We start from the raw sequence: 22059 nt of genomic DNA on the forward strand, positions 1-22059 counted from the left end.
ATTAGCCAAAGAAAACCATGTGTTTTCTCTTTTAAGGCTCATTGTAACTGATAATATTAGGCCTGCATATATACTTACTGCATATATACTATATACATGTATATTGCGAACTCTTCATCAAATGTGAAAAAGGCCAGTGTAGGAACCAGCAAACATGTCTCCCGGTGAGGTATGCCGTTGACTTCGTGTTTTACTTTTGTGATAAAACCACTGAAATATTTATCTGTGAAATGCAGAATAACAGTAAGCCAAGTGGAGGATGGTTATTAACCCAGCAGACTATTATTTTAAATAATGCAAGTAACAGCATTGTCTGTGTAACGTTTTCTAACATTAGCCACCGTAAGCAACTGGTCATACCAGACCAAGTCTGCAACAGGAGTGTATTATTTTAGTAACGGTGCATTTCATTGTTTATGATTGCAACTTTGTTAGAGAAGGATTGTGTGATTTCTCCATTCAAAACTCTTGCTTTAAAGAGGTAACTTTTTGGCTTATCCCCTTTGCGTTTATTGTGTTATATACCTTTTTTGTGTGCATGAAATAGGTTTGCAAAGTCCACCTCTAAGGGAGTTACAATCTCACACAGAAAACACCTCGCCCTGAACTGCCTGAAAACTATCTGCGTCACTTTGTAACAGGCGTCATAATGCTCGCCTAGCAGCTAGTCAGACATGCCCTTAAAACACTGGTGGAGAAACACACTGAGCTGCAGCACACAGTGACAAGACATCGGCCTGCTGCCTCCCCTCATCCCCACCCTCCCCACCAAAGTTAGATACCCTCGAGGCAGTCAGTGGACAAAGTTGTCACTGTGATGTAGAGACAGTGCACAGTTAAAATGTTACCATTTTGAAACTCTCGCTCCAGTCTATGTTGTGTTGCTGGTTCGGGAACATTGCAGCTGAAGTGAAGCTGTGCTCACTGGCTGAAGCCTTTGTTTTGGATTACCCTAGCTTGCTTGTCATACCTGCTCTACTCTGCTTGTGATTGGCTAGTATTCCTTAACTAGTGCTGCGTTCCAGGCAACTTGGAACTGGGAATTTTCCAACCTCCAACTAGAAAAAGTACCATGGAACACCACCTGAAGTTGGATTTCCTACTTGAGAAAAAATATGTATCCCGACTTCAGGAGTAGCAGCCGAAAGACGTCACACAACAATGGCAGCTCCCATGGAAGCACACATTGTAAATGGTAAACCACAAACTAAAAGGCAAAGTAGTATAAATTTAATTGATACTATAGTATCAAATAGTAAAACTTGTTCTTCATTTTGTCAATGTTATTAGGTAGCTGGTTACAGGAAACAATCTCTGAAAGTCATCTTCTCTACCCAAAAGTTATTCAGGAAAATGTTAAAAATTCCCAGAAATGTGAAAACATTTGAAAATATAGCCTTCAACTTTAGCTGACTTTTGAGGATTACCAACTGATGTAAGCTAGAAAGATACATAGTTAACCACTAACTTTTCAAGTAATGAGTAATTTATTGCTTGTTTTTAATAAAATGGGCATCATTTTAATTTATACCAAGTGCACTGCTGAGGGCTTAACTGTGCATAAACTTGCCAAAGAAGTTTGTCGTGGTCAGCCATGTTTATTGTTTGCATTTGGCGTCACGCACCACCATGCAACTGAAACGCTTTGAGGTTGGAAGGCGTATATTTCACCTTGGAAATTTCCCACTTCCGACTGGTCTGGAAGGCGGCATAGGTATTGCGCATGTGCAACACCCAACAAAGATATTATAGAAGTGAGATGTTTCACTCTGTAGCTAAAACGGAGCGTTCAACACATAAGGTGAAAAGGGGTGCTGCAGCAATGTGCAGTGTGAAAAATATGGTGTTTTTGGAAAATTAAACCTGTTCTAGTACAACCGCTAAATAAAATGATGAGCCTGAAAATAAGCAAATTATGACCTCTGTAAAGTAGCTTTAGTCCCTGATGTAACATTTCACAAACAGAGATTGTCTGCATCTTTCACAGAGGAAGGTTTCACTGATGCCTTTTTTTTTTCTTTTTTTTTTAAAGCTCCCTGATTATTTGTTAGTCTACATGTGTGTCTCTCTCACCCAAGGGGAAACATCAGTTGGAACTGGACCAGGTTTCCCATGGTGTCCAAGTGGCCCCGTAGCGCCGAGCAGAGCTGGTGTTTGGAGTAGCACTCTTTCTGGAGAGAGAACACCATCTCTTTTACAGCCGAGCACCGGCGGCTTACGCAGCTAAAGCGCTGCCGCAGTCCCAGCGCCATGCACCGCAACGCATCCTTCACAAATGACTTGCCCTGGGAGGAGGAGGAGGAGGAGGAGGAGGAGGAGGAAGAATTAGTGGGACATTTCTGATGGCTCCGTTAGCAAAGCTATTGAGCAATCACATATATCACATGTCAAATCTGGCCTGGGATGTGTGTCAACTTCCTAATTCTGTCCCTTCCTATGTAAAATTCCTAAATTGGACATAAGAAGACATTCTTTTATTTTATTGTGTTCACAGTAATACATCAAAATATTGGTTTAGGATGGATCAGTCTATCCTAATATAACACACATGCTGTACAAGACCTTTGGTTGCTATAAAAAAAAATAAAATAAAATTATAGTAACCACTACAATTGAAGCAGACTTTAAAAAAAGTATCTATCCTTTAATGTATCTGCTGCAATCAAAGCTGCATTCTTCAAACAAAAGAAGCTGCTTTCTTACCACTTGTGGCAGAGGAACACCACAACAAGCTGAAAACCTCCAACATCACATCTTTAACTTGTAATACCTAATGTGTTAGCAATCCGTTACGTATTTACCCATCCCGCAGAGAAAAATTTGCATTCATTTTGGAGTGTAATCACAGCTTAGCAGCTGTAACTGTCTAGCTGTGCATGGGTCTGTAGTAAGAGCGATACTCAGCCCTTTCTCTTAAAACGTTAAAAGTAAAAACATACTTCTTAGAAGTACGGTCACATTAGAATGAAACCGTAGTCTTGCCTGTTACTGTCTAATCCTAACCTCGCAGATCCTTAATGGACATCACTGTCCCTGTTCATACTGGAGACACATTAGACTTGCATCACTCTTGCATGCGCTTCTATTCTAGTAAAGTAGACAAGCTGTTCCCTCTCTCATTTCAGTTCCCCTCTCAGTTTGTTCTGTAACCAGTGCTACCATGCATAACTATACACTGCTCCTTATACAACTAACATTCCTCACAAATGACTGTAATGACGGACGGGATTATGTGAAATAAAAACATGTATCCAAATGTGTCCTATCCCAGCCTGCCCTTAATTGCTGTTGGGCGTGGGTTCAAGACAGTCAATCAGTGCAAAAGAGGACAAATGGCAAACAAATTGCTTTTGAAAAGTGTCTTTTTTAAGTGTCTGAGCGTGTGACAAGAGGTGCTGCGCCCCACCTGTGAGTCGTAGCGTCCGGCGTTGTGCAGCAGAGTGAGACAGATCTGATGCAGGCCTTGGATCTCACAGGAGTTGTTGTTGAAACACTGAAAAGTCCCACAGCCGACATCCCCTGAACTCACCAGGCAACTCTGAATCTCTGCTGAGAGAGGCAGAAACAGACAGAGAAAGAAATCAGTATTAACTTCCCTACAGTGAAACCACAGGAGCGAGTGTGTCTCCCACATCACAGGTGCCACTTTGTTGTATTCTGTTGTTCCTTAAAGAGGACAATATGTGCAACACAGTGACATCACACGCCAAGATGATAGGTGCATAGGTGTCATTTACACTGGGGACGCTGGGGACATGTCCCCATCACTTTTTGAAAGCAACAAGAATTATAACAAATTAAATTGCTTTGAGGCTGAAACTGTCCAACATCAGTCATCGACTTTGCAGAAAAAGCAACATATCATTTCAGTTTGTGTCTGTGTCTGAAGTGTACAACATACATACATTCCCTGTTGTTCAAATGTCACTTTTTACTATTTTTTAAATACAAATATTCTTTGGAGAAGAGATTTTTATTGTCTTAGGCTGAGGGGATTATTGTCGCTATTCCTGGCTACATGAAGTCGATTTTTATTGGGAGTCTTTGGTTCATTATAAGTTCATCTGAGCATATGGTATCGTTATCAACTGAGGAATTTAACTAAGTACAATTATTCAATTCCTGTACCCGAGTACAAATTTGAGATAGGCTACTTTACTTTACTTGAGTTTTTTCTTTTCACGTCACTTTCTACTTCTACTCCACTATATTTCAGAGGAAAATCTTATACTTTCTACTTCACTACAATTATTTGACAGCTTTAGTTACTAATTATTTTATAAATTAATATGATGTTTTGTTATAAATTAAACTACCCAACAGTATAAACAAGGGCAGCTGAAACGATTTGTCAATTTATCAATTTGCCAATTGACAGAAAAATTAACTGGCAACTATTTTGATAATCGTTATTCATGAAAAAACTTTTCATGATTTCAAGCTTCACTAATATGAAGGTTAACTGTTTGTCCTTTTAATTATTTTAAGTGTAATAATTTTGAAGCTTGGACTATTGGTTGGACAAAACAAACATTGTGAAGGTGTCAGTTTGGGCTCTGGGTAATAGTGACGGCATTTCTCACTATTTTCTTATACAAACCAAACAATCAATCGATTGGAGAATAAATGGAGAAAATAGCCAGCAGATGAATCCATAATGTAAATAATAATTTGTTACAGTCTTATACAAACAAGTTAAACATTTGCTCCACCTTTACCAACTACAACAGTAAAATCCTGCTTTTATATTAATGCATAAGTAACAATACTCTACTACTGTTATAGTCACATAGCAGTCACAGGTGACATTTTTTTTAATATTGAGTACTTTTACTTTTAATACTTTAAGTACATTTTCCTGATTATACCTACTTTTACTTTGACTAAAGATTTGCCAAATGCAGGCCTTTAACTGTATTTTTACAGTAGGCCTATTAGTTATTTTACAATATTAGTTATTTTAAACTTAGTAAATGATCTTAAAACTTCCTCCAACACTGATTGTTACTATGCTGTTATAGCTCATTACTGTCTGTTGATGTTGTGCAGCCTGCAGCTCAGCTCTAGGTGCCGTCATGCAGCGCCGTGCTGGTACGGAGGGAATGTGCTTGGACAGGATCGAGCGTCCGGAGATGAGCATTGAATTACAGCCTCCAACAGAGCGGGAGAGAAAGAAGAGAGGCGCGCTATAGGCCTACTGTTTACAGAATGTAAACTATCCAGAGGGTGGGTGGGCATTATTTTAACGATGCAATGAAAGTCCAACATATACAGATGGGGGACAAACTAAAAGAAAAACAAACATGAAGTGTCTTAGTATGGGGTCAGGCCACCACGAGCCTCCAGAACAGCTTTAGTGCTCTTTGCCAAGTCTTTGGAACTCTGTTGGAGGGAACTCTGTTGGAGGGATAAACATCATTCATATATTCCCTCATTTATATAAACAACCTTTATTTAATCTCACTGAGATCAAGATCTCTTTTGCAAGAGAGACCTGAGTGCAGCAGATAGGAAGAAACACAAATTAAGCCAGACGTAACAAAAGAACATCAGAGACAGTCACAAACACTGCCAAAGAGATCTGAAGATGAAAGTTTATATTATATTATTCGGTGTTATGGAGATGGTGGTGGAGAGCATTGATTTGGTCCAAAATCTTCCACAGGGTTGAGATCTGCCGTTTATTCACATCCTTTCAAACTCAAACCATTCAGTGAACCCTGCTGCACTGAAGCACTTACATTTAATAATTTCTCCACTCTTACATTCAGGTTTTTACTTTAATTTGTCCCTATGCTGTAAGATAAAATAATACCATGAGGTGCCATACACTTTAACTGAACTCACTTGCAGACGCACTAAAGGAGGAGACTTATTACTCTGTAACAAAACATTCATATTAAATGTCAATATAATAACAGATTTACACAGTAGCCCATGTGTTGTCATTACCAAGGCTCCTGAACAGTTATATGTCATATATTTTCTAGTGGGAGCCTATGGAGAATCACAATGCTACAGACCACACTATCATTGTTAAAGTTGGACAGAAAGGTCGCATAAAAAAGTACTGAAGGTTTTCTCTAGGATATAACCCAGTGCCTGTCTGGAAAAAGGCTAAAGGCTATATATGAAATTTGATAACTTTTCAATATCAACAACCACTTTTAGTCACACCTTGAAAAAAACCTTCCTGCAGAGATTGCTCTTGGCAACATTGCACAGGCTTTGAAATCAATGTTTTCTAACAATTAAAGGACCAGTGAAATTGTAAATATGTAGATGCAGCGTGCACCGCAGGCTAACAAACGGGCAACAGCACACCTGCTGTTAGAGCTCACCTGTGCTCTGCAGAGAGAGGCGTCTTTTGGTCTGGCTCACATATTTCTCCTGGACATCGTGGTGCGGATCCACGGTCAGCACCTGTTGACATGCCAGGAGCAGAAAACACAGAGCAGACAAGTTCGCCGGCATGCCTGAGACCAACCGAAGATTTTTTTTATTCTTATCTGTTTGTTTTATGGTTTGCAGCAGCACGAGCAGGAGCGCAGGGTTGCAGGGGAGTCTCTACTGTGGGCTACAGCCTGACCACGGCATGAAGGCTGCATTATATAAAGCTGCGCGTTCACGACAGCCCGAGTTTGCGATTCCGCCAATCACAGCGCAGCCCTGTGAACGCGCACAACACTGTGAGCCAAAAGTTTATCATTGACGAGAGAAAAAGAGAGAAGCAACAGAAGCAGAATGTATTTCGTTGAATTAATTGATGATCGGGCTTCGATCTGGTTTGATTTTCTTTTTTTATCCAATAAAGCACGTGCAAGTGAATGATGAATGGAGGAGAGAGAAAAATCCTACAGGGACACGTGAGAGGAGTAAAAGTAAATCTCACATTCACGAAGTAGAAATGCTTTTATAAGGTCTTCCTGTGTCTCTGGAGTCTGCAGGGGCACGTGAAGGTCAACCACTCAAGACATCCACACTCAATTAACCCACCAGCCAGCCCTGTATGTGTGTGTGTGTGTGTGAGTGTTAGCAGCTGCTTTCTTGGCAGGGAGACGTGCAGTGAGGAACGTATCAGGAGCACCCAGACTGAAAGGGAGAGCAGGAGTGAGTGTGTGAAGAGGGCAGGGCCAGCCCTGACAGTGTTGGAGTCATAGGTGAGAACCCACCCCCCAACCCCCCCACACCACCACCACCACCACCACAATGCCCAATCCTAAAAAGTCTGCCACCAGGGTTGTAGATGAACATCCAAGTCAATAATCATGGTCCATAATGAAGAAGTGTGATCAGCCTCCACACCATGGCCTAAATTGAGAGACCAAACCTAACCTGGGATCTGGGAATGTGTACCCACATAAACTGTGTGGCAACCCAGATACTAATCTAGCATTGTAGTGAATTTATTGGGTAATTCTCCTGAAATGCAAGGTTTAGTTTCAACAGTGGAGGGGACAAAAGCATGAAAGACTTCATTTCCTGCATTCTGGTGAAAATTTCTGCACCGATTTATGGTTAATCTTCATCTATATAAAGGGAAACACAATATTCAGGCGTTAGGTGACAATTCAAATTCTTAAAAAATGAATAGAATATAATGCAGTAAGGCTTTCAGGCATTCTGAAGCCATTGCTTTTAAATATGTTTTCTCCTGTAGATCAACTTTATTAATTTAAAAAAAATCCCTTCTGAGTCAGCACACATGCTGAGCCTTCCCTCCTCTTTTGAGTCTCCGTTTGGGGAAATAAATAACCCAAGAAACTGCTGGACTTTTAATAGCTCCTGTGTTTCAGCAGGTTTTCTGCTCATGTTCAAAACTTTCTACACATTCAGAATCTCTCCCACATATGTGTTCTCTGACATGTCCAGAAGAAAATCCCACTATTATGAGACTAACGTCATCATTTAATGAGCATTAACACTTATAAATGCAGACAGGATGGCATAATAGAAAGAGAGTAACTCATGAGCATTTATTAACACATTACCAACATTTATAACTGAATTATTACCAAAGAGAAAGCATAAACTCCTGCTCTTATTTATAGCTAATATCTGCTCTATAAAGCATTATTAAATGAAAAATACCAAAATGTCTGTGATCAAAGCAAATCATGGCAGCTCAGCCTTTTAAAAAATATGTTTTGATATCAGTAATGAGATCTAATTTTGGTTAGCCTACTGTAAGTGTTTCAGTCAATTTGTGAGCTAAAATATTCACATCAAACAGTTTTACCACAACATAATATCATAATTATGTCAATGTATCTCCTAGCCAGTTGTAACGATGTTCTTCAAGTTCAAGGTAAGTTCAGCTTTGTTTTTTTCTTTACGGTAAGGTCAAGTCTTGTAGCGTAGTTGTTGTAGTTGCATGTTTTGTCTTGCAATGGCCATGACCTCTCAACTTGATGAGACATCCACAAAGAAGACAGGCCATAGTCATGTGACACCATGACATCAGCTTCTCCATGCAAGTCAAACAAATCTCCCCTCTCCCCTTGCTTCCTTTTCTTCCTGGGGTTTACCTCATCCGCATCCAAGAGGCCTTCAGTGAATGTGAACAAGTGTGTGAGCGTGTGTTGTAGTTGGAGGTCAAGGTAGAAAGACAGGGTGTGTGCTTATGTGTGTGTCCATGCAGAGGCCCCAGTTGGGAAAGACTTACTCTAACAGGGCCTCCCCGACCTTTCTGTCATATCTTGCTTCAAAACAACATCCCCCAGCTTCCCTGACACAACCCCTGATGACCACCCACACAATGACCCTTCACCCAAGACAGCGAACACACACTCACACACACATCAAAATTGGCACACTAATGCACATAGGCACCACAGTGCAAACAGTACACATGGAGGACCCTTATGTTGTAAACAACATGTCTGTCTCTGTATGTGTTGCTGTGAGCATATAGATCAGAGGTTCTCATCCTGGGGGCTTAGAGCCACTGCAGGTGCGGGGAGGGGGTGACCCGGGGAAAAACTATGGAGGGGAAGTTGAATGAACATGATTTATGTATGGAAATACAAAAACACTTTGCCGATGCTATCGAGCTGGTCTGAATCATTTCTTTTATTTCAATCAAATTCAACTGGGCTCCTTATTTTTTTACACCCCCAATATTAATGATTGATAATCCGTTTACCTGTAGTGGGGGGGCATGAACTTTTTTTTTATCTTTTGAAAGGGGGTCATAACAAAAGAAGTTTGAGAACCACTGATATAGATTAAATCCAAAGGTATCTGCAGATCTTAATCCACATTATGTTGGTTTTGCATGGTTTTACGTGTCTGTTCAACATACTTCAGCTTTTACATGCTGAGGGCCTTTCTCACGTTTGCGGCAACATAGTAGGCGGAATGTACAATTTCATTTGTGGGAATGATAGCTTTTAAAAAACCCGACCGCATCGTTCTGGCTTAATTTCCCAGTCTGCAGTCTACAGATTTTTTACAGAGTTACCAGGACTTTCTTTTTGTAAAGACACACCGCCAGTTTTTTCAAATACAACACATTTTTTAAATTCTTTGAGCACCACTAGGGGTAACAAGAATATGTGGGGACCACACGTCATTCGAATGGTTATAAACTGTATTAATCGATATATATCTTTGAACGATAAAAACAGAAATTTCTAAAAAGTTTCAGCAAATTAATAAATCAGTACATTAATAAATTGATTTATTTTGCAAGTTTTTGAAACAGGCAAAAAACTTTTGGGCTAAATGTGCAATAAGCATTATTGACATAACCTCCAAATACTGTATATCTGACCTTCATACTACTGTCTATCCTGTACATATCTATTAGCGTTATTTGTACTTACACCTGTATTATGTAATTTAAACGTGCGCTGCCTATTGTAACTGCTGCACATGTTCATACTGCATATATCTTACCGTATTTATATCTACCCTTTACAGTTTATTTGTATATTATCTCTACACATAATAATACACTAAGTATGTGTGTTTTCATGTGTGGAGTCAAGATAAAAACAATGTGCATAACATAAATATACGTACACAAACTTTACTGTTCTTTTGCACTTCTGATCAGTCTCCTGCACAAAAACAAGCAGTTGAATCAATAAAGTTACGCAAGCTGTGAGGACACACACGGACACACAAACCGGACAGAATTCTCAGGGGTTTGAGAGCAACATGGCTGCTGAGTTTTGCCTGTGATCCTATCAGGAAATCATCCCACAGACAGAGACACTACCGGTGGCTATTAGATATTTATGACCCACATAAAAATGTTTTTTTACACCATTATGCACGTCTCTACAGGGCTAATGGCATAGTTTACAATACAGGATGAACACAAGTAGTTGTGATGCATGCAACATGTACGCACTCGTCATCACTCTGTTGTATTCGTCATATAGTAATAGTTATTGTCCTGTCTTTAATATGCAGATTGGACCTGCGCATGAGCGGTAGTCACAGCAAAACCATTTCAAGAGAGAGAATAAGGTGTTTTGCTTCTAAATTATGAGCCTACGAATACTTTTCGGTGGATTCTGACTTTAAAATATGTAACTGACAACAACTACCCCACCTGGTGGTACTGTTTTATGATGTTTTCATCACAGGAAATAGAGAAAGTTGTAGCCATCCTTTAGTAGAAAGAACTGATTGTGTGGCTTACATCTTTTCAGAGTTACCAGCTTTACATACATCAGAGTATAAAAACAGACACTATAAATGGGTAGAATAAGAAAAAGAAGACAGAGGGGAACACAATATCAACTGTGTTTAGTTAAGCACATACACCCAAATAAACACACCAAAAGGAAACTGGACATGATGTGACGAAAAATGAACATACTGAACAATATGTATTTACAAACACAATCTTTCAATAATTCAATTTGACACCCTGATTATACCTCTTGTTAGTTCATCTAATCCACTGGAAATCAAGCAGTCTGCTGACTTTACCCGTCATTCTCAGTTAGAGTTTGCAGGTTTAACAGATTGTTAGTCAACCCTGTTATTAGTGGAAAACGTCTAGACACATTAATAGCAAGAGTGAGAAATCTGCAGTACACAATATACAACTTGTAAAATAAAACTCTGTTATGGCACATAAAAAATCAAAAATAATAATCCAGGTTCATTCCATGTTTTTCTAAAAGGCAGAGCTGTGCAGAGCTGTGCAGAGCTGTGCAGAGCTGTGAGAGCGCACCGCTCGTCTTTGTCCAACTTCTCCAGCAGTAGCTTCACGCAGCACAGACGGGCAATGAAACAACACCTCATGCTGAACATTTTTAATGCAGAAATGCTCCACACTCCTGACTCTAGTCTGTTAAACAGGAGGAAACAACCTCCTCTTCTTCTTTGTCCTCTTCTTGTCCGACGCTGCACCTTTTAAAAGGTTGCCACAGCCATACAACATTGTATGTAGACCAGCAAAGACCAGCATGTGCACCTGCAGCGAGAGAAAATACTGATTTCTTAAACTGTATTTCTATATTATTCTTGAACCTTAGTACTTCAATGTTTAAAACAGACCTCAGGGGGTTTTAGGGCCAGAAGCAGGCAAGGCCTCCTGTGTTTCTGTCTGCTCAGAAGGTGCAGAGTTAGAACTCAAGGTGTTCTCCTCCTTACTGTCCCCTGACAGGAAATCATGGATGGCAGTTTCTATGTGTGGCCGGAAAGTGTGGTTCATCTTGGGGTCCACGACCTGAGTGATGATCCTGTCCACACCGGACTCCAGCATACCTGATCTACAAAACACAGACAGGAGTTACACTCCTGAGAGGTTTGAGTACTAAAATTACGAAATAATTAAGAAAACACAACTCAAGTAACATTACTTTTAAAATATCCCTTTTCAACAGTTTTGTATTGTCACCATTAAAAGGGGAGCCCTGCACACTTTACACATGAAGACCAGATTAATCTTTTAGCTTTCCTTAAATCTCACTAAATAACCCTGATATATCAGGGGTACCTCGGGCTAAAGATGGGACAGATGTATTGGTACATATATACACACAACGTGAGCAGTCATGTCATAAGAAAACTCAACTTTTCTCATTGTAAGTACATGACATTTACAATATGACACATACATGGTAACAGAGTGAAAGACACTGCTGAGAGGCATAATGGGAATAATAATTGTTAGGGCTTTATATTTGATACTGACAAAGGATTGTGCTACTCGGTTTTTGACTAGATCTGCAACAATTAGTCGATTAATCAAGTAGCTGCCCAGAAGAAAATTCATCAGCAATGTCTTTGGGTTTTGGACTGTTAGTAGGACAAAACAAGACATTTGAAGACGTCACCTTGAGCTGTAGGGTGTTTTTCGTCCCCAGTATTTTCTGGTGGCTTTATAGACCGAAATGATTGGTAGAAACAATCGATCAAATCGGTCTCTTGCCACCCTGGCTGGATTTCACGTCATAGCAAATGACTGCTAAATAATCAGTAACTGTAGATTCCCGTAAAGAGGCTGCCTTTCCGGAAGGAAATTAAAACAATTTTACAATTATTCAAATATATCCTGAATTCACAGAGCAGTTCTACATTTTAAAGTGTTATTCCTTTTACGGTGTTCACAGGACGTGTAAGAAGTCCAATCCTGCTGAAGGAAACACTCACTGAACAACACTTTGCCTCAGTCCGTTCCTCATCTGGTTCTTGTTGATGGACGGGTTCCAGTCCTGTGTGCTCAGCTGCGACGTGACGAAGTTGTCAACTTTCTGTCGCAGGTTCTGGTAGGCAGGCTGGCAGAAAAGACACAGTGTCAGAGATGTAAACACGGTCAAAATACAGCACGAAGCCCACAAAGAAAGCGCATGATACTGTACATGAACACACTGCTGCACTTATCCCAAATGAATTAGCAACGGATTTGCAGCTAAATGCTAATGCCAATCAGAATCTCGATAAGTAATGTTACCTGCTAACATTAGCTTTACCGAAGTTCAACTTTAGATGTAGCCTAGGTAGCTTCAGATAACTAACGTTACCTTCGTGTCAACGTCGGCCAGACAGTCCCGTCGGAACTCGTCGAAAAGCCCCCTGTTCTTCAGATGCTCCACGATCATACCGATCAGCTGCGGGTCTCCCGGAGGAAAGTTGGCCGCGTCGACGTTAACGTTACCGCTACCCTCCGCCATGCCGCACCGAGGTAAGCGTCTGCTAAATGAGTTATGACCTGTTAGCTGACAGGATGCAAAGGGATAAAAGCGCCGACAGCTCGGCTAGCTAGCTAGCTAGCTTTCAACATCGGCGCTTGTTTTCGGACAAGACATGCGGTCGATTCGTTGTCTATAAAAACGGCGGGCGGAGTGATCGTTTTGTTACAGATGGTGATGTGTAGAGATCAAAGATATATCCAGGCAATTTCTGTTTTGATAAATCTCCCCCTGTATGCTGCGTCCAAACGAAGTTGTTTTCTCTTCTCTAGCTTTTTTTTCCAACTAGTACCCACTTTCTTGTCTGTTTGTTGTTATTTCTTTGTTGTTCGGTATTGACAATTATATTGTACCTATTGATAGATGCCTTTCTTCCCCTACGAGAGTTTTGTATCTTATTCGGTCAATAAAATAAAAATACATAATAAATAAACAAACAGACGCTACGGTGAAACGATAAAAGCAAATCGAGCGCTTCATTCCCAGTTCCACGCAGGCGCACTCGGAATCTGACCTCGGAAGCACTTCTTCTGTCGTTGCGGACTCATGAATGTTGAGAGTTGAGGGGCAATAAACGTTAGCGGGCAGTGATTAACGTTGTAAAGTAAAATTAATTTAAAACACTAAATACATTTTCTAAATACACGAGCCGAGTCTATCCTGTGGTCAGGTCTTTAGACGGAGGGAGGCTGTTTACCATCGCACCTACCAGATTTTATTTTGCGTGGATTGGCGTAAAAGGTAACGTTAATGCTAGCTTACATTAGCTATTTTGGCTAACCTCGACAAACACATTGCATGTAACGTTACAGATACGTTACGTTTAAGCACAGACTCTCAAATGTGTTACATCAGTCAACTATCCTGATGCGAACACAACAGCAGATCCTCATACGTCCAAACTAGCATGTTAGCATTGAGTCAAGCTGTCAGTTCTCAATAATCATTGTGTGAGGAATTAAAACAACTGGCTGACACCTTTCCCATGACGGTGACAGCGCCAGCAGCAACACATGACTGGGTAGCTAATGGCTTGTTTTAAAAAGTGCTTTGTTGTGGGAGGTCATGTGTCAGGAGCAGGCAATAGAAATAATTTATAGGCTAAGAAAAGTCGTTTATTGTTTGTTTTTACAGCACACACAGGCTGCAAAATTAACTTATTTTCTCCACCGGCCTAATGTCTAGTGAATGTTCAAATTTTACCAGCTACTTAATAGATATCCATTTTTTTTTTTAGCTGCTGAATGAAGGAAATCCACCAGACACTTGTTCATTTTACCAGCATTTGGCTATTGCCTGGTACACATTTTGTACCATGTACTGGCATATTTGTATGCTGCTTTGGCCACAGGCAGGTACATTATAACAATTTATACTAAGACACATCTGTCATAGTAAACATAACCTAATACTAAATGCACAAACACATTATCTATCTATCTATCTATATGTGTGTATGTATGTATTTTAGTTATATATATATTTATATATATATAAAAAATACTTCAATTAAATGCCTCTAATTAGAGGGATGAGGTAACAGTCTGGTGTTAAAATATTTGGCATATTTTACTATCTATGATCTATGATCTATTATCTATGAGCACTTTGCGTTCTTTTCTGACTTTTGATGAGTAGTAACTAAATGATCCTAATCTTTGCAAGACTGAAATATTAAATAGGAAATGGCAAAGCAGGATTTTAAATCAACACTAGTACAGTGTAAAAGACTTGCCACATTCATGCGTAAAACAACTGTTATGTACACGCTGAACTGTAATGACTTGGTGGTTAATTTGTGATCTTGTTGCAGATGAGCGGTGGATCAGATGCCAACAAAGAGTTTATGGAGCAGCTGCGGCTGCAGGAACTCTACGGCCAGAGAAATGAGGACGGCTCTGACCCCAACACCTACACTGACCCAGTGGACGGGACTGTGTATGACTGGGACCATGAGAAGAAGGCCTGGTTCCCTAAAGTAAAAACTTTTCTTTACACCTCAGCTTTTGTTTCCCCACATCATATTTTTTTTATATATATATGTGTGTATATATATATATATATATATATATATATGAATATGATTCTGCATCAACACTTATTACGGGTTATGCAAGTTGTGGTGATTGTAAAGTGTACTCTTTGCCAGCTTGGTTGACATTGGGATGTACAGGATGTTACTCTGATTGGAAGAGCTGTGGCATAGAAAGTGTTAACTTGGCAAAATTGGCCAGAGCCTGATTCCGTGTTAATGTTAAGTAGGTTTGCTTTGTTTCTCTAGATAACAGAGGACTTCATTGCAGCCTACCAGGCCAACTATGGCTTCACTCAGGAAGGAGATCCAGATGCTAACAACGGTGCAGTGAGCAGCACCGACCCCACAGCCCCAGACAGCAAGCCTTCAGAAAAGGAGAAACCAGGAGATGCCACCCTGAACCCAGACCAGAACGAGACCCCAGCTAAAGACACAAAGCAGAAAGGGGAGAAGAGGAAAGCAGAGCCAGGTAAAGCAACACCAACAACCAGAGTGGAAAAACCAGGGCAGTAACTAACTATGGTGGTATACGATCTGTCTCCCTGCCTACAGTAGTGGTTATGCTTGTTTACAGTATAGATTTATATGTACAATTCTAAGTCTAGGTTTGTACTTATGCATCTTTTGATAAATGCTTTTTTCCCTGTTTTTGTGCATGTAGGGTGGTTTGATATTGATGACCATAAAAACACGAACGTCTATGTGTCAGGTTGGTATTGCTAACATTTTTTCCCCTTCTCATTGTCCAATGAGTAGCTGACTCTGTTTATCCTATCTCTCTTCTCTCTCCTATTTTTCTCACTTGGTCTCCTTTTCCTCAGGCTTGCCTCCGGACATCAGCACTGACGAGTTTGCTGAGTTGATGTCCAAGTGCGGCATTGTGATGCGGGACCCCATCACTGAAGAATACAAAGTCAAACTCTACAAGGACAAAGAAGGGAATCTGAAGGGAGACGGCCTCTGCTGCTATCTCAAGGTTAGTCTGTCCTTCTGTAAGCCTAAAGTTTGATTTACGCTGACTTCCAATGTAGTATAAATGTGTAAACCACTTGTACCGTGTCTGTTTTTGGACTGTATCCGCACTTTAACTCTGTCACATTTAAATGCACTTAATTAATCAGGTTACTCAGAGAAACCAGGTCATGCAGGTAATCAGAGAAAACATGTAAATGCATTGTAAGGCAAGGCAAGTTTATTTGTATAGCACATTTCAACAACAAGGCAATTCAAAGTGCTATACATTAAACATAAAAGCAACATAGGGAAATGAAAAAATAATAATAAACAGGACAGTAAAAGTTACAGTGCAGTGTACAATCAGGGTTAAAAGAGTTAAATGGAAAATAAAAACAGGCTGAGGGGTTGAGCAAATAATTGAGTTACAATTATTTTGAAAAGAGGATAAATAGAGAAGTACACTTAATCTACTCTAGCTAGTCTGTACTCGGGTCCACAGCAATCTGAAACCCTTGGACACTACAGAGAAACCAGGACATGTCTGTCCACAGGCCACTTTGATCCAGTTATACTCTGGACCCACCTGCGTGTTTACAGGCGCGAGATTTAAGACCACTTCCTTCACTCTGTTCAATCTCACTCTCTTTATCTTTTCACTCAATTACCTACTCATTTCTCACCGTGTAAATATTTAATTAAAAGCAACGGTAAAAAGAAAAGTCTTAATTTAAAAGAACTGACATTTTCAGCAGACCTACAGTTGTAGAAACCTGGTTGCTGTAAATCTGTATATATATGCAGCAGGTCAGTAAAGAAAATTGTCTCCGACCCTTTATCTTATTTTGGAAGCATGCCTTATTTATTGTAACTTTATTCCTGAGGTTTTTTTTCTGTGGTGTTTGTTGGAGCTGACTGTCAGAACAGTGAGAGGGGCAGAAACTAACTTATCTACACGTCTAGAGGCAATATTGTGTTTTTATTTTAAATATGAGAATACATTACTCAGTGTAATTCTCTCTCCTTTCATCCACTCACCATGCTGTCACTTTCCCTGTCTGCAGTCTTTGTCATGCGTGTAGGTACTTGTAAAAAGCAGATTACATACATGGCCAAGAAAGTGGCCGTCCAACCTGGGGAAATCAGGTTTCTGTAATCTCCCAGTTATGGTAACCAAGTTTCTTGTTTACATGACGGTTAAGAAATCAGCTCACTGGAGCCAACTGGAATGTGCATGTAAACGCACTGAATGTCTAAAGTGGTTGCATCACTACATCAGTTTGTCTGCAGCAAGATATTAAAAATCTTTTTTTTCTTTTCTCGCTTTTAGTTATGTTTTGGCTGCATAATCAAATGCATGTTTTGTGCATTTACCCTGTTAGAGACATGGAACCAGACATGCTTTTCTCTGTTTGACAACAAAAGCCAAAGTACTCTAGCTCTCAAAGAGGTATAACATAATTGTGTAAACTTTAAAGCAGCACAAAAGTCATACTAGAGGGCAGAAGAACTCCAGAAGAAGCTGACATACACTAATACTGAAATATTGTCACCATATAAAGTTGATATTGCTAACATGTTTATTATGGATGACATTAAGTTACATTGACATTAATTTGGAGTCCACTTTCTGTCCAGCTGACGAATGTTATTTCGATATTCACTCTCTGGTGCATCTTTTGTTCTCTTTGTCTTGTGTCTCCGCTTTGAATGACACAGTACAGAGCAGAGGTATAACTGTTGCATTACAGTTTTGACAGTGTGCGTTTGTGATTCTCTGCAGAAGGAGTCGGTGGCTTTGGCTCTGCGTTTGATTGACGAGTCAGAGGTCAGAGGTTATAGACTCCACGTGGAAGCAGCACGGTTTGAGCTAAAGGGCCAGTATGACGCCAGCAAGAAGAAGAAGAAGAGCAAAGATTACAGGAAGAAGATGCAGCAGCAACAGAAGTAAACTCTACTTCCTGTTCTCTTTCTTTACCTCCAACAAGTCCCACTCTGCGTGGACAGATAAACTCAACTTACCAAAACGCTGAAGTGGATTAAGAGAAGACAAGGAATTGAGCATGCCTTCACATGGCTTCCCACTGATGGGGCCTGTTTGTCTGTGTGTTTGTCTTTGTAGACAGTTGGACTGGAGGCCGGAGAAGCAAGGAGAAGTGAGGAAGAGGCATGAAAAAGTTGTTATCATTAGGAACATGTTCCATCCCAGTGACTTTGAGGTACGTTTCCATCATTTCAGAGGGCATTACATTAATTTCCTGGAGACTTACCATAACCACTACTTGCCTAACCATAACCCTAACCTTAAACCTGCAATGATTTTCTTTTTGTACATGTCCATTGAGGGTTAATAATCACTGTGTCTCTGTCGGCCTTTGTAGGAAGACCCACTGGTGCTGAATGAGTATCGTGAGGATCTGCGGTCGGAGTGTGAGAAGTTCGGGGAGGTCAAGAAGGTCATCCTCTTTGATGTGAGTATAATGTCGTTAGTAGTGGTTTGACTTTGTGTCAGGTTTTTTTTTTTTATGCCCGTGTCATCAGTAAAGAGCAGGTATGTGGTTATGTCTGTGCTGCAGAGACACCCAGACGGTGTGGCATCGATCGCATTTAAGGAGCCTGAGCAAGCCGATGCATGCATTCTTTCGTTCAATGGTCGCTGGTTTGGAGGAAGGCAGCTGTCTGCTCAGCTTTGGGATGGAACGACAGACTATCAGGTACACCAAATACAAATATTGAAACTATGTTGGGGGACTGGGGATGCAGAGCCAAGCAAATAAAAGTAACACCATTGTGTGACAAACTTGGAGATTGTATGTGACCACTACAAGGCTCTTTCCAACCCCTCATCCCTTCAGCCACACATTTTGTTCATGTCTGTACATAAACACTGAGATGTGGCAGAAGTTTGGGGTTCTGGGTCCGGGGCTGGGGCAACAAAGGCCATATTTACACCTGGTATTAATGTATCTCAAGTGTCTTGAAATCTGATCTGTTGATATTTGCAGTTGATTTAAAGTGTTGCTCCTCCAAGTTCTGCTAAAGTTACTGTTAATACTATAAGCACTACTGCTGTTAATACAAGATGTATGAAAATATATCTAGAAGAACTTATTTAATTAATAAAAACACATACATACTATACATCTCAAAAGACTGTTCATTCTGCCAAACAAGTCACATGGCATTTGAGTTATTGTGATATCTCAGACTAACAGACTCTTCTTCAATCTGCGACCTTCATGTTTATTGTGTTTGTGTAGGTGGAAGAGACGACACGCGAGCGGGAGGAGCGGCTCAAGGGTTGGTCTACTTTCCTGGAAGGAGGCCAGCAAGGCCAGCAGAACAACACCGCCAAGCCAGCAGAGGGTGGCACCACCACAGAGCCCACAAAGCCCTCCAGCACCACGGAGCCTGAACAGCAGCCACAACCAGAACCACAGCCACAGGATCAGGAAGCGGACTCTACAGACAGCAGCCTGGCAGGAAGCGATGATGAGGACGCCTAGACACTTTCATGCACATCTTTGTTCCCCAGGCAGCCCATTAGGACAACCCTGCTTGAATGTGAACTGTGGCAAAGCTCTGTGTTAAGCAGGCGAGGAGGAGTAGGATTTTTGACGGTTTGAGCCCGTTTTGTAATGTAGAAAAATAAAATTATGATTTTTGTCTACCCTATTTTCATCATTTTGGTTTACGACAAGCTTGTCATTCCTCAAATACACAACTTTCCCTTCATTTCATGTCAGTTTGTTTACAGTGCTGTGGTGATAGCCTTAAAATAATAATTAATTACAAATGAAAACAGACTGAAACTGTGTTGGAGTTGTAGACGATAGTTCAGCTTCAGGACTCATTACACTTTATTTTAAATGCCAGCAATTAACTCTATTTGTTATTTACTTCTTGGAGTATTACACATTTTATTAAAAGAAGAACACAAACAGTAGCTAATATGGCTTACTTTATATCTCTGCGACAGATCCAGGACCAGTATGGCATTGTGTTTTGCAGTTCAGCATGTCGTGAGAGTGATGTTGATGGTTTAAGTATCTGGATATCTGAGGTGGAAAACAGGGTCAGACTTATTATTACAAATACACACTCCCTTTGGATGCACTCATGTAAACTGCAAAGTGTGTGTGAGTTCAGAATATATCCCATTAAAATAAGAGCATTGATGTGTTCAAGTTTTTTTGCATCTGTATAGAGAAATTATAATATTCTATATTATGATGTTAAAAAAAGACCTATAGTGATTATATTATATAAGACATCTTGGGCGATATTAGTGGAACCTGCACTTGTGCTTTTTGTACTTTTAATTTTTCAAGTAGAAAGCGTATAGTTTATCGTACAAGGTGAAAAGGTCTGGCCTGCCTTGTGACAAGGAGAACACTGAATTCATGTGATGTCATCTCATTCTGAAACCTTTGATGACCGTCGTCCCATTCTGAAACCTTTGATGACCGTCGTCCCATTCTGAAACCTTTGATGACACAATATGGAGCCCGTTATGACATCATGCAGAATGTCCAACAGAATGTTCTGTTGGATTAAAGCCTCCTGACAAACTCCAGTTAGATGCAACCTGACCTCCAACAGAGAAACATCTCCCAGTGTCAACAGACCAAAACTACAGAAATTAGATCTCGACTAGAACCAAAGACGTCAAAACCTGCGGTACACAACCACCCAAGGTACACTACAACCACAAGCAACACTACAGTAGTATATCTCCAACACCGATCCCTGTGTTCAGCCAACATGGAGACAAACTCAAGAGACGAGGTAAGATTTTCTGAACCAGGAGACACTACATCTTTTGTCCAAAGCTTCAACAAAGATAGTATTTATAAATATTTTGAAGAGAGGGCAGCGATTCAGAGGTCTGGCCAGTGAGCTGACTGAGTTTCTTTATATTTAGTTTCTAATTTACATGAATGTGTTGTATTGAGACATGTGAACTGTACAATGTCATAATGTTTTCAGTGTTTAGAGTTTTACAACATCATTGCTGTAATGTGTTTACTGTGAGTCGGGGACACAAGGTGACAGACTTTGTGTCGCTGTAGTTTACAAGACATTTCTGGATATTGTGCAGTTGGCTTGAGGATATTTCTATTTTGACTATATTTAAGTGAAACAAAACAACATTTTACTGAAATACTATTACTCAATAGTAAATTGAGAATTTGACTGTTTTTGCTGAAGCTGTGAATGAGGGACATTTCATTTTGCTGCCAGTGATGTAGGGCTCTTTTACTACAGATAGCTTCAGATGTGTGAAAGATCCCCTCTTTTTCTGTGTATTCAAAGTTAACACGGGACAATATTTTTACGTATTGCATGTATATTTGTGTCTTTCAGTGCTCACAGCATTCTCCAGGCAGAGCCCTGCACGCTCTGCGACGAGCCCTTAAAGACTCAAAATCAGTACACAGGCAGCTGGCCTCAGAAAATGCTGCTCTGAAGGAGCAAATGGCCAACAAAGAGATCAGCTGGGAAAAGGAAAGGCAGAAGCTTCTGGATAAAACAGGCCGTATAGTCTCAACTCTATATACAATCAGAAATGAAAGAGATTTCCTAGATGGGGCTTTACAGTCCACAACAGCCATTCTTAAACAAAGTGACATTCAAAGAAAGGAGATGGAGAGAAAAAATGAAATATTAGAAGAAGAGGTCTGCTCTCTTAAGAAACACCTGAGCTGTCAACAGATGGAGACAGAGAAAATAAAAACATTGTGGAAAGAAGAGCGGGACCAGGTCATGAAAATGAAGCTTTGCGTGGAGAAATCTCTAAATCAGTTTACTGCAGGGTGGGAAAGCCAGTGGCTTGTGAATGAGGAGGAGGGAGATGCCGAGCTGACCACTCTGCAGGAGCACTGTGAGGAGAAGGAGATGAAGGTAAAGGAA

General features: G+C 40.3%; 3 protein-coding genes across 7 annotated transcripts in view; 1 reads left to right on the plus strand and 2 right to left on the minus strand.

Moving 5' to 3' along the window:
- Positions 1-22059, minus strand: part of stc2b (stanniocalcin 2b) — a 54959-nt gene that overhangs the window by 1189 nt on the left and 31711 nt on the right. For 3 of the 4 annotated variants that reach the window (XM_038708180.1, XM_038708178.1, XM_038708179.1), the window contains exons 3-5: positions 6342-6423; positions 3407-3549; positions 2074-2285 (exon numbers count right to left, since the gene is read on the minus strand). In XM_038708180.1, coding sequence (XP_038564108.1) covers positions 2074-2285; positions 3407-3549; positions 6342-6423 — 437 coding nt within the window. The remainder of the gene's footprint in view (positions 1-2073; positions 2286-3406; positions 3550-6341; positions 6424-22059) is intronic. The other variant, XM_038708181.1, reaches the window with a different exon arrangement.
- On the minus strand, positions 10734-13524 carry bod1 (biorientation of chromosomes in cell division 1). The gene is made up of 4 exons (XM_038708184.1): positions 12990-13524; positions 12619-12743; positions 11521-11735; positions 10734-11437 (listed from the first exon to the last, which is right to left on the minus strand). The coding sequence occupies exons 1-3, from the start codon at positions 13137-13139 to the stop codon at positions 11522-11524; spliced, it is 489 nt and encodes a 162-aa protein (XP_038564112.1). The 5' UTR covers positions 13140-13524; the 3' UTR covers positions 10734-11437; position 11521.
- htatsf1 (HIV-1 Tat specific factor 1) lies at positions 13726-19819 on the plus strand. Of its 2 annotated transcripts, none has more exons than XM_038708176.1 (10): positions 13726-13898; positions 14971-15135; positions 15439-15661; positions 15854-15901; positions 16014-16168; positions 17930-18093; positions 18269-18365; positions 18528-18617; positions 18723-18860; positions 19407-19816. In XM_038708176.1, exons 2-10 carry the CDS (start codon positions 14971-14973, stop codon positions 19650-19652), a joined length of 1326 nt encoding a protein of 441 aa, XP_038564104.1. In that variant the 5' UTR covers positions 13726-13898; the 3' UTR covers positions 19653-19816. The 2 variants fall into 2 exon arrangements, with proteins under 2 accessions (XP_038564104.1, XP_038564103.1); XM_038708175.1 differs by lacking the exon at positions 13726-13898 and adding an exon at positions 14494-14512 and having other exon boundaries at positions 19407-19819.

This window comes from Micropterus salmoides, unplaced genomic scaffold (assembly GCF_014851395.1).
Source record: "Micropterus salmoides isolate LMB-PRFRI ecotype aquatic unplaced genomic scaffold, ASM1485139v1 Ms_hic_scaffold_9, whole genome shotgun sequence".
In the NCBI taxonomy this organism is placed as follows: Eukaryota; Metazoa; Chordata; class Actinopteri; order Centrarchiformes; family Centrarchidae; genus Micropterus; species Micropterus salmoides.

Excerpts from the sequence above, each read along its gene's own strand:
- bod1 (XM_038708184.1), bottom strand. The coding sequence starts at position 13,139 with ATGGCGGAGGGTAGCGGTAACGTTAACGTCGACGCGGCCAACTTTCCT. Across the intron at positions 12,744-12,989 it reads TGGCCGACGTTGACACGAAG|CCTGCCTACCAGAACCTGCG; the intron begins GTAACGTTAGTT and ends CTTTTCTGCCAG. Across the intron at positions 11,736-12,618 it reads CTGAGGCAAAGTGTTGTTCA|ATCAGGTATGCTGGAGTCCG; the intron begins GTGAGTGTTTCC and ends TGTGTTTTGTAG.
- htatsf1 (XM_038708176.1), top strand. The coding sequence starts at position 14,971 with ATGAGCGGTGGATCAGATGCCAACAAAGAGTTTATGGAGCAGCTGCGG. Across the intron at positions 15,902-16,013 it reads CACGAACGTCTATGTGTCAG|GCTTGCCTCCGGACATCAGC; the intron begins GTTGGTATTGCT and ends CCTTTTCCTCAG. Across the intron at positions 18,366-18,527 it reads TCCATCCCAGTGACTTTGAG|GAAGACCCACTGGTGCTGAA; the intron begins GTACGTTTCCAT and ends CGGCCTTTGTAG.